Below are 18,321 nucleotides of genomic sequence, written 5' to 3'. Positions count from 1 at the left end.
TGAGTCTTCCCAAGACAGATAAAAATGTGACAATATGAGTAGTAAGATGGAATTTTAGCAGCAAGACAGGCAAGCCCTACTCACTTTGAATGTGGTCATTTTTCCTTCTACTTCAGGGAATTTGCAGAGTCCTGAATGAAGCAGTTCAAGTGAAGGTGAAATCATGCCTGGAAAGTGCCAGGAAAGGCAGAAAAACAGACATGAAACGGTAACTAGGAATGCCGACCACCAACACAGACAAGTATTTTCAATTAGCACATGAATGTTCATAGCAGCATTACTCATAACCCCAAACTGCAAACAAGCAATGCCCTCCTACGGGTAAATGAATAGACAAATCATGGCATATCCATACAACAGAATTTTATTTGGAAATTCAAAGGAGTGAAGAACTGGCTCATGCTACAACATGTATGAACCTTGGAAACATTATGCTAAGTTAAAGAAGCCAGTCTAAAAACCCCATGGATTGTAAAATTCAATTTTATAAAATATCCAGAATAGGCAAATGTATATATAGAGAAAGTAGGTTAGTGGTTGCTCCAGATTTGAGGTGAGAATGAGGTTTAACTGTACATAAGCACAAGGAGTCCAATTGGGGGGTGAAAATGATCTAAACTGAATTATGATGATGGTTACAACACTGTTCAAAGTTCCTGAAGATTATTAAATTGTATGCCTGAAATGGGTAAATTCTATGACATGTAAAATACACCTCAATAAAGTTGGAAATAATAACGGTTAATCTACATGTTATTTAACTGGATTGTGAGTCCATATTGATAGAATATTTATGGTTGAAGAAACTGATTAATAAATCAGGGAGAAGTGGAAGCTAATCTTTACAAGAGAATGCCCACTAATAATGTATCTCCCGTAAGAAATGTTTTTATTTTCAAAATTTAATTAAAAAGTAACCTTTCAGTGGAAAAATCTGAAAGATATCATCTTGGCCAAGTGAACAAAGTTGAGATCTCCAATGAAGGGAAAAACAGACATCATTTGGCCCCTGTTATGACACCTCAACACTTCTGTGGTATCCACACCAACAATGCATAATCTGAACCTAAACATGAAATACATAAATCCCAAATGACTATCTTTCTATAAAATACTTTGCCTATATACTTCCAAGGATGTCAAGAATAAAAAGACAAAGGCTGTTGAATCTTTCTAGATTAAAGAAGACTACAGAAATGTGATACCTAAAAGCAGTACATAAAATTGGACTTTGGACTAGGGGATGGGGGAAAACAGTTACAAGAACTTTAAAAAGCACAACAAATTTAAATATGGGACTTTGGATAGAAAAGATGATGGTGTCTAGCCATATCTAATAGGTAACAGAATTAACTAATATTAATAGTCTTTTAATTGATATCTAGTATTTAATAGTGATATTACTTAATATTATATCTAATACTACCTAACATCTTATATGAAACTCTATAGCCAGCCCTTCCTAAATGCCTCTTACCAAGACACTCCATGATCACCTTCATATGTGGGCTTCCTTGATGCAGAAAGCTACAATAAGTTGTTTCTCATTATAAGTTTGTTCCCAGTGGTATTTGGCTGATGGGTGTTAACAAAGCAAAATATAAAATGTAAATAATTGGAAAATTTGGGTAAAGAGCATATGAAGAGTCAGGTGCTGTGGCTTGAGCCTGTAATCCCAGCTACTTGGGAGGCTGAGGCAGGAGGATAGCTTGAGTCTAGGAGTTAAAGGCTGCAGCAAGTTAGGATTGTGCTACTGTACTCCAGCCAAGGCTCTTAAAGTTTCAACATAATCCTTGACTCCATGTCCCACATCCTGGTATAAGAGATAGACTCCCAAAGCCTTGGGCAGCCCAGTGACATGACTGAGCAGTGGTCCCCTTACCACAGATCCATCAGGTAGTGCCCTAGTGGGGACTCTGTGGGGAGCCCTCACATTTCTCCTTGGCACTGCCCTGGTAGAGGTTCTCTGTTGGGGCTCCCCTGCCATGGCAGACTTCTGACTGGGATCCCAGGCTTTCTCATACATCCTCTGAAATCTAGGTAGAAGCTGCCAGGCCTCCTTCATGCTTGCATTCTAAGCATCTGCAGCCTTAACACAGTGCGGAAACTACCACAACTATCAAGGCTTGAACCCTCTGGAGCTGCAACCCAACCTGTGCCTGGGGCACTCTAAGCTGAGGCTGGAGCCAGAGTGGCCGGATTCAGGGCACAGTGTCTTGAGGCTGCTCAGGGCAGGGGGGCCCTGGGCCTGGCCCTTGGAACCATTCTTTTCTCCTAGGCCTCTGGGCCTGTGATGGGAGGGACTTTCCTGAAGACTTCTGAAATGTCTTCCAGGTCTTTTTCCCATTGTCTCAGATATTACCACTTGGCTTTCCGTTAGTCATGCAAATCTCTTTTGCAAGTGGTTGCTCCACGGCTGACATGTATTCCTCTCCTAAAAATGCTTTTTCTTTCTCTACTAAATAGCCAGGCTGCAGATTTTCCAAATTTTTATATTCTGCTTACCTTTTAAATATAAATTCAAACTTTAAGTCATTTTTTTGCTCCCATATATAATTGTAGGCTGTTTGAAGCAGTGAAGCAGCCAGGCCACTTCTTGAATGCTTTGCTGCTCAGAAATTTCTTTTGCCAGGTACCCTAAGTTATCACTCTTAAGTTCAAGCTTCCAGAAATCCCTAGGGCATGAACACAAAGCAGCAAAGTTCTTTGCTAGGACATAACATGGGTGACCTTTACTCCAGTTCCCAACAACTTCCTCATTTCCATCTGGGATCTCATCAGCCTGGACTTCATTGTCCGTATTCCCCAGCATTTTGGTCACAGCCATTTAATCAGTCTGTAAGAAGTTCCCATGGCTCAGTGAAAAAGTTAAAAAAAAAAAAAGTTCCAAGTTTTCCCTCATCTTCTTATCTTCTTCTGAGCCCTCCAAACTTTTTCCAACCTCTGCCCATTAGCCAGTTCCAGAGCCACTTTCACATTTTCAGGCATCTTTATAGCAATGCACTGCACCTCAGTACCAATTTTCTGTATTAGTTCATTTCTGTGTCACTGTAACAAAATACCTGAGGCTGGGTAATTTATAAAGAAAAGAGGTTTCATTGGCTTACATTTATTCAGACTGTAAAGAAAGTGTGGTGCTGGCATGTACTCAGCTTCTGGTGAGGCCTCAGGGAGCTTTCACTCATGGGAGAAGGTAAAGCGGAGCAGGCATGTCACAAAGTGAGAGCAGGAACAAGAGAGAGAAATTGGAGGACCCAAACTCTTTTAAACAACCACATCTCATATGAACTAACTGAGCAGGAACTCACTAATCAAGGGGATAGCACTAAGCCATTTATGACGGGCCCGCCCCCAGGATCCAACACCTCCCACTAGGCCCCACCTCCAATACTGGAGATACGGAGGGACCAAACATCCAAACTATATCAAATGTAATTAAAAGAGAGGACTGTGTTGGACTCTGATGCTTGACCAAGCTTGAATTTTAGTGAATCTAAGCTTTAGCCACTTGCCTCAAAGCTGTCCCTAAGGGAAAAAATATGCCAGGACAACAGTAAGTACATCTAAGACCTGTGGTTACCAAAAGGCAATCAATGTGTGGGAAGGGTAAAACCAAGAAACTGAAACTACAGTGTACAATGTGAAGGAATTGTTTATTTTGTAGCTTCTTAAGGAAACTTTACTCAACTGGATTGTGAGAGAAACTAAGTAGCAGCATCTTTGGTTTTAAATGTTGCAGAGTTGAAGAGCATGTTTGGGTTTATGTAGGACCCACAGTTCACCATGAAACAATTACAGATGGTGACACATGATACAACAATTACAGACCACAAACACCTGATGCAGACACACAGGAGATATGAAAAAAAAAAAAACCCAAAAACCTAATAGTCTTATCTATTTGGGGCTTCTAAAAGTTGTTAGGCCCCAAGGAAACTGAGTCACTGAGCTTGACCTCTTAACTTCCTTCTTTATTTTCTTGTTCCTGGCTCAGACCAGATAGCATCTAACATAAAAGATTCTTTGTCTGAGATAAAAGACCCCTTTGACTATTACATCCCTAATGCAGAATGTTAAATACGTTCTTCCCAATAAAAGGAAACACTGCTATCGAATTGCTGTAACTATGCCTTAATCTTGTATAGAAAATGCTCACATCCTGTTAAGCTTCCTAGACCCTGCCTACATAATGAATCTCAAACCTTTCCACTTCAGAGCACTTATCCAATCTTTTGAAGTCTGTGTCCTCCCAGGTGGACATCTTCAAATTTTGTGTTTGAATAAACTCAATATTTAATCACATTGCCTGAATCTCATTATCAATGTTAACAGGTTGTTCCCAAGGGAACAGCCAGCCTGATCAACTGGAAAAAAGGCATGGTAAGGTCTGCTTGCCCTGAAAAGGGGGACTGTTCAACTCACCCTATAAATGCTGGGTGGGATACCCCAGATGATGCAGCTGATACACGGCATGCAAGCCACGTGGGACTGAATTTATGATGACTGGGATATTCATCTGCTGAATATGCTTCTTACCCAGGTCATGGTAAATGCTGTGGCTAAGGGGGCCCCTTTTGCATGGGTACACCACATGACTTTTATAAAAAGAAAACCCAAAATGGAGATAGTTATGTCAGAAGTTTCTAAAAAGAGGCATGTGGAGTTGGACCCCAGTTATGTACACATCCAGATGGATTTTAACCTGTTCAACTGGGCCAAATTGTAAAACCAGCTGCATTTGATTGGAATTGTTTATACATGGCCTGATCATGAACCTCTTGGGGAAACAGCTATGCTGAACTAGATTGATCATCAACCAAAGACATCCTAAGTTGCTAACCAACTGACATCACTCATGGACTGTACTAAGACCTTCCAGATATGTAAACTTACAGTAAACATTTATAAGCCCCTGCCCAACCTTGCGTGGATAGAACAGGAAATGATTTAGCTGACTGCTAGATCTGTACTTCTTGATTGCAATTCACAAGACCCCACTTAAAACATCTTTTCTTTTGTTTGTGGCTCAGTGTTGATTTTATTTATTAGTTGACACCTTAACTCTTGCAAAACTGAACAACAGTCCTAGAAGCCTTATCAGATTTGCTGTCTCAGCTTCCCTTTAAGGATATTAAAGATTTTAATAAAAAGATTAGGTTAATTAGCAAGAGGAAAAAGACAGACGGTAGAGTCAAAGGACTCACCCCAGAAAGCTAGAAATTTTTAAAAAGTTATTTAAAAAACAATGTGAAACTAAGAAGAAAGAGAAAGTCATGGGACTCATTCCAACAGGGTGAAAATCTTTAGATCATTATGTTAAATTAAGTTTAGCCTAAAGCTGCTTTCCTACATACTTTAAGTTAGGTATAAAGGTTTCTCCAGGCGGGGTATGGTGGCTCATGCCTGTAATGCCAGCACTTTGGGAGGCCGAGGTGGGTGGATTATCTGAGGTTAGGAGTTCGAGACCACCCTGGCCAACATGGTGAAACCCCGTCTCTACTAAAAATTAGCCAGACATGGTGGTGTGTGCCTGTAATCCCAGCTACTCGGAAGGCTGAGGTAGGAGAATCACTTGAACCTGGGAGGCAGAGGTTGCAGTGAGCCAAGATAGTTCCACTGTGCTCCAGCCTGGGTGACAGAGCAGGACTCCATCTCAAAAAAAAATAAAAATAAAAATTAAAATAAAAAAAGGTTTATCCGTATATAGTGAACTGTAACCTAACTGGAAGTGTAAACAGACTGTAACCTACTCTTGTACCAATCACTGAGTTTTGACCAATCAAAGGGAGCCAGCTGTTCAAACAAGAATCAAATAAGGCAAAAGCTGAGCTGTAACCAAACTGGCTGTTTCTGTTCCTCACTTCCACTTTTTGAATGTCACGTTCCTTTTTCTGTTTACAAATCTTCTTCAACCACATGGTAGCTCTGAAGCTTCTCTGAATCTATTCTGGTTCAGGGGCTGCCTGATTTGCAAATTGTTTTTTGCTTAATTAAACTGTTTGATTTATCTAAGATTTTTTTACTTTTAACAGTTTTATTAAGAAATGGAATAAATAAAATGGAAATTGATGAGGCTAAAACAAAGGTCTGAACACAATAATATTGAAGGTTTGGTGGACCAAAGGGATCCTCTGCTGATGAGGCTAAAACAAAGGTCTGAACACAATAATACTGAAGGTTTGGTGGACCAAAGGGATCCTCTGCTGATCCCCCAATATTAAAGGGTTTCAAATAAGTTTGCTGTATTTACTCCAGTTTGGAGAAATTTTAAAAGGCTGAAGGTAAAGATTGTGATGAGAAACCCCACTTGGAATTGCTTGGGGGCAGTAGTCAAGTAGATTAGTCGAGATAAAGATTGACAAAAGAGCCAGGGTCCTTTGGCTCAATCCCCTCCTGTGGACTCTCAGCATTTTGCATAAGAGAGGATAAAATGGTTGGGGGCAGTGTTGTGGGGGGCAGGCAGTGGAAAAGTTCCTGGGACCAGAACATAAAAATGTAAGGGTTGATATGATTATGAAAGTTGGACTACTTAAACAGACTTTATATTAAGAAGTTGTATCTTCTTTACCTAAATGTTTTATGGGAATGGACATTGTATCTGACTAGGGAATGTTTCTCCTGACTAGTATTATAAAACAGAAGGCATATAAATCTACCCTTCAAGCAATATTAGTTGGACATGCTAAATGGGAACCAGCAAGATTGCCTGAGTCCGCACAGTGCAGAATAGAATCTGAAGTGCTGGTATGGACAAATTCTGTTTGATAGCCCCGTGTGGAATGCAGGCTGGGGCTTATGACAGAAGCCTGAGTGCCTTCTAGCGACAACTACTGAGACTTCAGACTAGAGAATTTTGACTTGAAGAGTATTTACTACCCTGCTATGGAGCATTAACTGAGGCTAGCCCTATGACTGAAGGACATTAAAAAATCTTGACAACTGAAATACCTATGCTGTCTTAGGTAATGTCAGAAAAACATTCTAATGGGGATGGCAGTGCCCAGAAGAGTTCCATAATAAAATGGAAATGTTTTATATAGAATCATGCTACCTGGAGACCGACTCTGGAACTGTGTGAGAAGCTATAAACAACTCTCAACTGACCAACAAAGAGCTGCTCAGTTTGTGAATGGCAGTTCCAAAGTGAATGAACATCTGATTTGGAAGGATGCCCCTCTGATCAAAGAAGGTAAAAACAAATCAGCTCAGTGCACTGAATTACATGCTGTTTTCCTAGCAGTGATGAAAAACTGAATGGTGGTAGAAACCCATTTTGGGATTTTTACTGACTTATGGGCAGTGGCAAATGGCCTGGCCATACACTCAGGCAGGAGCACAGTGGAGATCTGGTCTATTAAAGGGATGCCCATGTGAGGCATGAACTTATGGAAATTTGAAGTGGGGGGTGTGCATTAAAGCAGGACCTGTTGATGCTCATCAGCAGAGCCCCCTTCAGGTTTTGAATCAACAAGCAGATATCCCCATGTGCTCCCTTGCAGTGGCTGCCTAGGTCCGTGAAATTAGTGGATATGGGAGTAGTGCAGCAGTGCAAAGATGGACTAAATCGAGACATGTTCTTGCACCCTCTGAGGCACAAAATGCAGATGAAAACTGTTCTGTTTGTCAGCAAAAGTGACAGAGTGAAGATGGCTGTGAAACAGATTCCCTGGTGGGAAGGGCCTGAGTGTAGCTGGCAAGTGAGACTGATGCTGGTAGCCCTGGGAGGCTACAGATGGGTCTTGACAGCAGTAGACACTGATTCTTGACTGGGTTTTGCTTATATGGTGGAAGATGCAAATGTTCAGAGTGCTATTAAAATAAAGAAGAAAGAAGACCAAGAAACACACTAGATATATAGCCCACAATGTCCAGCAATGAATAGAAAGTGATCCTCCTCAGAGTAATAGTTTGAATAGGGAAGTGGAACAGGCAATTAAAACATTGATTGTCTAAAACAAAGAGATAAAAGCATCAAGGCTGGATTACACACCTTCGCAAGTGTGTGCTCATACTCAATGTCACTTGGATAGCAATTACTCTATTTTTCTGGTTGATCTGGGGAAGACCTGGTGGGAAAGGAGGCTGGGATGACTATGCAATTCTTGCCAAGGGAGGAGAACACTGGTATAATGATTATACTTTTTTTTCCTTCTTCCCCATATTACCTCAATTTTTTTCCCCATACCTGATGTAGTGGTCACAGGATCAGGGCTACAGCTACAAGTGCTGGAAGCAGGGATGATTCCTAAGCAAGAAACCATAACTAAGTTTCTAAAACTTATGTCAGAATTCCTGAGGGCCTGATGGGGATGGGTTATGCCTTCACCCGTTCTGGCATAATTGGGCTAATAGTGAATGCAGCCGTATTTCCTGATGGTAAAAACAGTCCACCTAAGTAACCTTACCCTATCTGAATGGAGGTGAACTGAGGGGGAGGCATTTGCTAGACCAGTATTGCTGTCTGCAGTCTAGACCAGCACAGTGGTGATTCTAATGTCCCTTCCAAAGGTGAAAAAGTTTGTGTATTAATGGAAAGAAGGAGGAACGGTAGCTGAGGGTAAAGGAATGAATAAATGAGTTATGAATTGAGAGAACTCCAATATTATATTAATACCTTAAGATGACACTGTCTCTTAGCTCAATTATACCAGATGCCTGAAATGGTGAAGCTCTATGTTTGCTAAGACCACTCCTGCTTTTAGAACCTTATATCAAATGGAAGCCGGCAAACCTGAGTGGCTTCACCCACTGGACTGGACTTATTAGTGTGACTAAATGGGATTCTGGTAATGTGGTGATATCTTTTGAGTTGCATATCCTTTTTTTTTTTTTTTTTTTTTGAGACGGAGTCTCACTCTGTCTCGCCCAGGCTGGAGTACAGTAGGGCAATCTTTGCTCACTGCAGCCTTTGCTTCCCAGGTTCAAGTGCTTCTCCTGTCTCAGCCTCCCGAGTAGCTGGGACTACAGGCATGTGCCACCATACCTGGCTAATTTTCTATTTTTTGTAGAGATGGGGTTTCCCCATGTTGGCCAGGCTGGTCTCGAACTCCTCACCTCAGGTGATACACCCACCTCAGCCTCCCAAAAGTGCTGGGATTACAGGTGTGAGCCACCACGCCTGGCTGAGTTGTATATCCTTTTTATGTAAGAGGATCTGGGTTCAAAGATGGGTACGTACGGTGATAACCTAAATGCATATTTGGTCACTAACATGTCTCCTGGCATACAACTAAAATCCTTAGAATCTCCAAATTGATCTTTTGTATACTCATGAATTGAGTGATGGCTGGCAACCCCTAGGTAGCTTTAGGATGTGGCTGGTCACCTGAAAGACTAACGCATGGTTAGAGAGTAAAGACATGGGACTTTCAGCCCCACTCCCCAACCTCTGGGAAGGGAGAAGGGCTAAAGGTTAAGCTGATCACCAGTGGCCAGTGGTTTAATCAATCATGTCTATGCAATGAAGTTTCCATAAAAAACCAAGAGGACTGGATTCTGAGAGCTTCTGGATTGCTGAATGCATGGAGGTTCCTGGAGAGTCGCATACCCAGGAAGGTATGGAAGCTCTGCACCCCTTCCCACATGCCTTGCCCTATGCATCTCTTCACCTGTAGCTTTTGTAATATCCTTTGTAATAAGGCAATAAACATTTAAAAAAAAAAAAAAAGCTTAATGGCTGGGCACAGTGGCTCACACCTGTAATCCCAGCACTTTGGGAGGCTGAAGTGGGCAGATCACCTGAGGTCAGGAGTTCGAGACCAGCCTAGCCAACACGGTGAAAACTCGTCTTTACTAAAAGATGGGGTGGTGTGTGCCTATAATCCCAGCTACTTGGGAGGCTAAGGGAGGAAAATCGCTTGAACCTGGGAAGCGGAGGTTGCAGTGAGCCGTGATCATGCCACTGCACTCCATCCTGGGAGACGAGAGTGACTCTGTCTCTCTGTCTCAAAAAATTTTAAAATGAATTAAGTAAATAAAAATAAGCTTAATGGTTACTATCTTTATATCCTGCATTCAGAAGTAATTAAGCTTTTTTTCTTGTCATATTTCTGCAATTTCTGAATGCTCCATAATGATATGGTTCTATAAGAATACAAAATATGTGTAATAAGTGAAATAAAATAGTTGATAAAGTTTTAAAAGACTCCTAGAGAAGTCCAAGCCCATGAGCCTTGCTCTCAAGGTCCCTCCAATCAAGTCCTAACTTGCTTTCCCCACCTGATTCCAGCTAGTTCCTCTGCCTCAGTGAGAATGTATCCAAGAAATTATCAGCCTGGGCTCTGACCTGGACTGCAAAGGTTCCAACCCCAGCTCCACTTCTTATTACTTGGGCAACTATGGGCAAATAACTCCTGCTCCCTTTGTCTCACTCTCATCTTTAATAGACGAAATGGCAGTACCTCTCCACAGAGCTACCATGTGGTGTACATGAATTTCTTTGTATAAAGCCCTTAGAATTGAAGATAGCAATTAAGACTTTCTTATCAATGTCCATGCCCGATTACAGCACCCTACAATAGATGTGAACGTTACTGTAAAAGAAAAATGACAAGTCACACTCGCAAGGAGCTTTGTTGTCAGTAGTCAAGGAGTCACTCCATCTACCTCCAAGCAATCCTTTTAGAGAAGTCAGGATGCGGAAACAATGCTGCGAAATACCATGTTTGTGTCACCACTCTTGACAGAACAGTCAAGACCCTCCCCTCCTTCTGTGGAAATTGGAGATATCCCTCCTTTTCCTAAATAAGAGGTCAGAGAGTGTCCAGAATTTTCCAGCGTTCTGCAGGCATCAGAGAGAAGAGCCAGTTGGAATTCTGAAACCACCCCAGGGACCTGACCATTTCTCAGGAAATTAACAAGAGACCGCCATTCACTATAACAAAACCTGTTTTAAGACTCTTTTATATTACCTCTTTCAATTCCCAAGACCATTCTATTAGGAAGGTCTTAATATCCCCCATTTAAAGAAAAGCAAAAAGAGGCCCAGGGAGATTAAGTAACACCCCAACGTTGTACCGGGGGAATCGGCCCCGCGCCAGTAGTGGAGGGAGGCGGATTGGGCGAGCTGAGAGCCCCAGAAACCCCCAAATAAGGCGAAACGTGACAGGACCGAGTCCCCCGGGACGCTAGGACAGCCCTAAACGCAAGAAGGCTCTGCCGCGGGGATCGCAAACCGCCGCCCTCACCCTTCCAAACCTTTGCTTTCCGACGGTGCTTCCTTTCATCTATCGCTAGCTCGTTGAGGGTTCCGAGTAGGTCCAGGAAATTCAGAACGGCCTGCGAAACGCAGAACAGCTCAAACTATCACAGAATAAAGAGGTAACGCCCGCAGCCGTAGCTCCCGCGAGTCCACAGAGCGTCTGGACTACATTTCCCAGAATTCCCCGAATCCGCCTGCCTGACCGGAAGTGCCCACAATTCCACCGACGGTTGGGACACTTCCCTGAATGCCCAAGGAGTAAACGTTCAGTTTTACCCTCCAGGGGGAAGTGTTGCAACTACACATAGCTTCTTGACACACTTCTTCCAAGTCCCCGGAGAAGGGAATCCCCCCATCCGAAACGCCTATGTGGTAATATGGACTCCTGCACTGAGTGTCTTCCTTACCTTTCTCTTGAGTCTTCAAGCAAAAATATCACATAAACAATGATTTCCTGGTCAAAATATTCCCAATTATTACAGAAGTATTACTGGAGAGTGAACAAAGGTGGAGATAAAATCTTCAAGGAACTAACAAGAAATTACTGCTTGAGGATCAGTAGAGAACTGAAAAGAGGAAAATGTTTAGTATAACCTGATGACATGAGGCCAAAACTGATAGTATGCCAATGTAATTTTAATTTACATTTCCTGTATTGTAAATGAAATAGAACATCTTTTCATATTTTCAAAGGCCATTATTATTATTATTGGTTAATTGTTCAAAACTTTTGCCTACTGTACTAATGGCTTTTTGGCCTTTTCCCTCACTATTCAAATATTGTTTATACATTTGTAAAATAATTCTTTTTTCTTGCAAATCTTTTCTATTTTTTTTTTTTTTTTTGAGGTGGAGTCTCGCTTTTGTCACCCAGGCTGGAGTGCAGTGGCACGATCTCAGCTCACTGCAAGCTCCACCTCCTGGGTTCATGCCATTCTCCTGCCTCAGCCTCCCAAGTAGCTGGGACTACAGGCACCCGCCACCACGCCAGGCTAATTTTTTGTATTTTTAGTAGAGACAGGTTTTCACCATGTTAGCCAGGATGGTCTCCATCTCCTGACCTCATGATCCGCCCGCCTCGGCCTCCTAAAGTGCTAGGATTACAGGCATGAGCCATCGCGCCCGGCCCAAAGTTTACTTTTATTAGTTTCACAGATTGAGGTCTTAGATTTAAGTTTTCAATCCATTCTGATTTGCTTTTTTATGTGGTAAGAAATAGAGGTCTAGTTTCATTCTTCTGCACATAGATATCCAGTTTTCCCAGCATCATTTATTGAAGAGATGGTCTTTTCCTCATGTGTGTTCTCGGCACATTTGTCAAAAATTAGTTATCCGTAGGTGTGTGGATTTGTTTCTGTGTTCTCTGTTCTGTTCCATTGGTCTCTGTGTCTGTTTTTATGCCAGTACTATGCTGTTTTGGTTATTATAGCTCTGTAGTACAATTTGAAGTCGGTTTTGTTCTTTTTGGTCAGGATAGCCTCAATTATTCTGGGGTTTTTTTGTGGTTCCATATAAATTTGAGGCTTTTTAATTTCTCTGAAGAATGTCATTGGTATTTTTAACAGAGATTGCACTGAATCTGTAGATTGCTTGGGTAGTATGGACATTTTAACATTACTGATTCTTCCAATCCATAAATGGATTGGAACATTTTTCCGTTTTTTGGTGTCCTCTTCAATTTTTTTGTCAGTGTTTTATAGTTTTTATTATAGACAACTTTAACTTTTTTGGTTAATTCCTAGGTATTTGATTTTACGTGTGGCTATTAAAAATGGCATTACTTTTGATTACTATTGATATAGAAAATGCAGTATATCCATACATTAAAATAGTATCAAAAACACCATGAGCAAAAAGAGAAAGCTGAAGAATCATGCCAGATTAATGGAGACAGGAGAAACGTGACAGTTAAAAACAATTCATAAAAGTGGGCTAAACTGGAGGAAAATCAATTACAAGGAATTTAAATTAAAAACAATAAATTTTAAATATGGAGCATAGGTTAAATAACGTATGTTATCAATATAACCCATTTTCTGATTTTGATCATGAATCTGATTATGAAAGAGAATGTTCTTGTTCTTAGAAAACATACTTAAATTTTAAGGGCTAAGGAAATGCCATCTCTATGGCTTAATTTCAAATGCTTTGGGGAAAAATAAAGATATAGATATGATAAAAGTGTGGAGGGGGAAAAACCCCCACAACATCTGATAGCTGGCAGTGGCTAGTCCTTGGTGTTTTCAACTCATCATAATTTCTAGAACATTAGCAATTATCAAACAGAACCATTCAGTGACAATGGTGGAAAAAGAAATGCAGTCCTTGTGGGAAGCTAGGTCAGGGAAAGAAAAAAAAGCAGGGAAATACAACAATTTCTGTCCTTGAGAAAACACAGAAATATTCTCCCATCTCTACTCCTTCCTTTCTCCTTACTCCCCCAAACAATGCGGGGAGCGACTCTCTCCATAAAAAAAAAAAAAAAAGGTTAGAAAGGGTCAGGGACTATTCCGCTCCCTACAGGAATTAAAGAGAAAGCCAAATCAAATACAGATGGATCTCTGACGCAATGTCACGTTCACAGAGTTCAGGAAACTAAGCAGTTCCCAGGAAATTAAATAGTACCAATAACAAGAGACAACCACTTACCACGTCCCAAGGACTGTTTTAGGAATTTTTTTTTTTTGTACTTTCTCATTTAATTCTCAAACCACCTTTTTAGGCAGGCACTACTATCATCCCACTGTACAGAAGAAAAAAAAAATCAGAGGAACAGAGTTTAAGCAACACGCGCGGGAGACCCTAACACCAGGGAATGGACGAGCTTGCCTCGACCCAAACGCTCAGAGGTTCAGTTAAGGGGAACGCCTCCCAAGGCCCCTGACTCTTTTTCCCTAAATCGATGGCTGTGTCCTACCGAAAAAGCTCAGAAGGGTAGAAAAGGCTGTACCAACTCACCACAATGAGGGAAAAATTGGCGGCAACCTCCCCTCCAGGAGCGGAAGTGCCTAAGACTTCAAGTAGTGTGCGCACTACACTTCCCAGAACTGCCCTGCCCTAGCCACCTGAGCGGAAGTGCCCACGACACCGGGGAACTTGTGGAAACTTCCTGGAAAGCCAAGGGAGAGCACCTCCTACTGTCTCGCCGTCTTGGGCTGGAGATGTTTAAGACCCCTCCGCGCTCTTGGCCTACCGTCTCCTCCATCCTCCAGAAGAGTAAAGTTCATGTTCCCGACTTCAGGAGTGGTAATGTGGATTCGTACGCTGAGACTTCTAATTACCCTCTGCTGTGTTCTGTAGGTAAAATAGTCCACAGATAAAATAGTCCACAGGCAAAACTCCTGGAAGACTAAACGTGTCCAATTATTACAGTATTGGAAGAGTAAACATTGAGCCGAGAAAGAAAATCTTCGAGGAATTAAAGGGGAATTTCAATTTAGGGGAAGTAGATGCTGAAAGAAGGAAGATATCAAAAAATTGTTTCAACAAATTGAGTTTTAAAGATTGAATTGGGTTTTATTAGTGATTCACGAGTTGGGCAGCATCCCATCTATAAAACAGATAAGTGTTCCACTGAACGTGGCTCATCAGTTGATTTTTATAAGGTAGCTTGAACAGGAACAAGGAAAGAGCACAATACAAAAAAAGTGCACTAAGTAACATCAAGTTATCTCAGGTTATTTTCCTTCTAAGGGTTAACACAGAGGGGTCTTCCTTATCATGCCAGCTAAAACTGGCCTGTTTTGGAATTTGGCTACATCTCTCTCCTGTTTCTTGAAAGATCAGATAACTTATTTTCAGTTAGGTGACATGGAACCTTAGCATGAGAGACTCTGTTTTGGTCAGGTCTGTTGGGGCCTAGTGCAGGAGTTCAGCCCAAAACAATAGGCTTCCATAAATTTTATTTAACAAATGTACTGGTTACTATAATCTGATGGTATGATAAGGGAGTTTGAAGAATGGGCAAAGGAGAATAATATTACAGAGGCAATGATGTATAAGGAAGCTACCACCTTCCATTCTGAATGCAGTGGTACCAGTGGTTTGGTAGGGAATAATACAATCAAGTACCACATGAAATGGTAATAAACCCCTTTAGTCATAACGGAAATGCAAATTAAACTAGCATAAGATATCTCTGCATTCTAACCAGTAAAGTCTAAAATTTTAAAGGCGATAAAACAGTTTGCAAAATGTCAGCACTTTCATACTACTGGTTGGAGTGAAAATTGGTACAATCACTCTGGAGCACTTTTGGAAGTACTCACTAAAGTCAGAGATATTCATATCCCATAGCCCTTTAGTTCAATCCATATTCTCCAGATTAATGAATCCATACACTTAGAAAAAGATATGTTGTACTATGTTTATACCAGCACTATTTTTAAGATCCAAGACCTGGAAAGTACCCAATGCTCACGAATAATAGAATGGATTATGGTGAATTTAGACACTGCAATAAAATCCAGCAATGAGAGTGAATCAAAGCCATCAACTCCCAACTATATGGATGAATGTCATGGACAGAAATATTGAGGAAATTATGCCTGACACAAAATAGCAAAAATTGTATGACTCCTTTTCTTTGAAGTACAAAAACACGCTAAATGGATCTATGATGTTATAAATTAATGGCTGCCATAGGAAAAGGATTATGAGTAAATGAGGCAATAGGGGTGCTTTTAGAATGCTGAATTTGTCCTGGTCCTCTAAGGAATGGACAACAAGATGCTAAGACAAAATGTAATAAACAAGAATATTATTAGGGTGAATGCTTTGTGAGAGTAAATGGCAGTGAGTCGGGGGAGACTGGGAGAACCATTAGACCATGATGCAAACCTGAGCCAGAGTAGAAAATATTGAGTAAGATTATTGAGCAAAACAATCATTTAGCCTTGTAATCTCTGAAAGGTTTATCAAATCCATCAGGGAGTCTATGGGGGAAAGAGTCACTGGATCAAGGAGTCCTGCTCTCCAGAAATGTGCTTGCCTTAGGATCCTGTTGTATTTGCTGGGAACATCCCATGGGAGATTGGCCTCTGTGCAACGTGGTGATGGATTTCAGAGCATAGCAGCTGAGGTTTTTGGTCAGTTATGCTTCCTTCAGTTGGATATTTATGAAGGAGAAGACTGTCTCATTTTGGTTTTTATCTATTGTCTCTTGTTGATTAGATTTACTTTATATAATTTTTGGCGGGAATACTATAGAAGTGATATTGTGTCCTCAGTACATCATATCAGGAAGTCTAAAATATTGGTTTGTTCTATTGTTCATAATGTCAATTTGGCCTCTTATTTAAGATGATAATCTTGAGATTTTTTCCACTATAATTTTATTATATAGTCTCTGACTTAATGATGGTTCAACTTACATTTTTTTTTACTTCATAATGGATTTTTCAGGGTATTAAATGCATTTTTTGATTTAAGATATTTTTTACTTACAATGGATTTATTAAGATGTAACCCTATCATAAGTTGAGGGACATCTATACTTCCCTTTGTAATTAATAATTTGTAGAGAGATTTGTTGGTCTATGGAATATCCCATTCCTCAACAAACATTCACCTAATAGTCTCAGTGTCCTTCATGATTCTTGCCTGAACTAATAAGGGGGTTAAGTTGTGATTTCTAACCCCATGATTCTTTCTATATTCATGGCTTAGTATTCTACTGTAAGGTAGAGCTTATATTTTTCTTTTGTTTCTTTCGTTTTCTTTTGTCCTTCCCCCCAACCTTCTTTTTATCCTCCTCATTTTCTTCATATCCCACCACTATTACTACTTATGTTAATGACCATATTGCTTAATTTGCTCCTTCTTCTTCAGTGTTATTATGTTATTTATTTGAAATAGAGTTTCTCTTTTAGTGTTTTATCCTAATTTTATTTATTTTTTGAGCATGTGAAATAATAGAGTTCTAATATTGGAACCCTATAAAAGGCATGATCAGAGAAATATATTAAGTGTCTTTTAATCCCTACAGATATCTGTAGGCAGAGCAGAATGGTGGTTGATCTTGCATGATCTAAAGTATGCTGGGCACTCCTGAGTTCAAATCTAGCTCTGCCATTTATTATCTTTCTGACCTCAGGTGTCTTGCCAATACTCTTGAAATCTCTTCTTTTAAATATGAAAATAGGAGAAAAATGATATTACTAGAGAGATGAAGATCAACAACATTTTAGACATGCCACACAATTCTCGGAAAACAATCAATAATAGATAAGCTATTTATTAGCAATATTAATATATACTAAATATTTTACAATCAAATTACAAGAGAATTTACTCAGAAATGTCAAAGAATGTGTATAGTTTTCACTCTTTTTCTACGTAGAAATCCAGTCTAATTCTTGGGATCAAAAATTAGTTTTAGTGAAGTCTTTATATCTTGTCCAACATAAAATCTGTGCATGAGAGCCAGGCTTGGTAGCTCTGTAATCCAAACACTTTGGGAAGCCGAGGCAGGTGGATCACCTGAGGTCAGGAGTTCGAGACCAGCCTGGCCAACATGGTGAAACCTATCTCTACTAAAAATACAAAATTAGCCAGGCATGGTGGTGGGCGCCTGTAATCCCAGCTACTTGGGAGGCTGAGAGGCAGAAGAATCACTCGAACCTGGGAGGCAGAGGTTGCAGTGAGCTGAAATCATGCCACTGCACTCCAGCCTGGGTGATGGAGTGAAACTCTGTCTCAGAAAAAATAATAATAAAATAAAAAATCTGTGCATGAATCTTATTTAATGATTTTACATATAACAGATTATTTCTAATAATTTAAATATATTGGATGTTGGTGGTGTTTTCAAGTGGTGTTCGTTTGCTTTGTGTATTTACTTTTGTTACAGCTTGAAGTAAGTGGGAAGTGCTAAATTGAAGCAATGCATATTTATCTATATATATACAAGGGTTGTAAGAATTTTGAATTAGCTGCTGTATGATATTGCTGCACTATTAATGATCTGGTTTGGTCCTTTTGATAATATATTATCTAAACATATTGATAATCTGTGAACTTTGTCAGTCTCCTGCTGAGAAGTATGTGGAAATGGTCATAGGCTACTAATAAGAGGTTCTCAACTGCGAGTGAATTACCTGGCCCAAAACGCTGTTAGTGCC

General features: G+C 40.4%; 1 protein-coding gene across 2 annotated transcripts in view; it reads right to left on the bottom strand.

Moving 5' to 3' along the window:
- The window catches only part of ZNF221 (zinc finger protein 221), a 28,863-nt gene extending 14,653 nt beyond the window's left edge, over nucleotides 1–14,210 (bottom strand). The window contains exons 1-2 of one of the 2 annotated variants that reach the window (XM_054463521.2): nucleotides 14,159–14,210; nucleotides 85–167 (exon numbers count right to left, since the gene is read on the bottom strand). In XM_054463521.2, coding sequence (XP_054319496.1) covers nucleotides 85–165 — 81 coding nt within the window. In that variant the 5' untranslated portion in view covers nucleotides 166–167; nucleotides 14,159–14,210. Of the gene's footprint in view, nucleotides 1–84; nucleotides 168–11,196; nucleotides 11,368–14,158 lie in introns of those variants that run through there. The other variant, XM_054463520.2, reaches the window with a different exon arrangement.
- Between the last annotated feature and the right edge of the window lie 4,111 nt (nucleotides 14,211–18,321).

The sequence above is a fragment of the Pongo pygmaeus genome, chromosome 20 (assembly GCF_028885625.2).
Source record: "Pongo pygmaeus isolate AG05252 chromosome 20, NHGRI_mPonPyg2-v2.0_pri, whole genome shotgun sequence".
Taxonomy (NCBI): domain Eukaryota; kingdom Metazoa; phylum Chordata; class Mammalia; order Primates; family Hominidae; genus Pongo; species Pongo pygmaeus.
The sequence above is the reverse complement of the archived record's forward strand: the minus strand, read 5'-3'. Positions and strand labels throughout refer to the sequence as shown.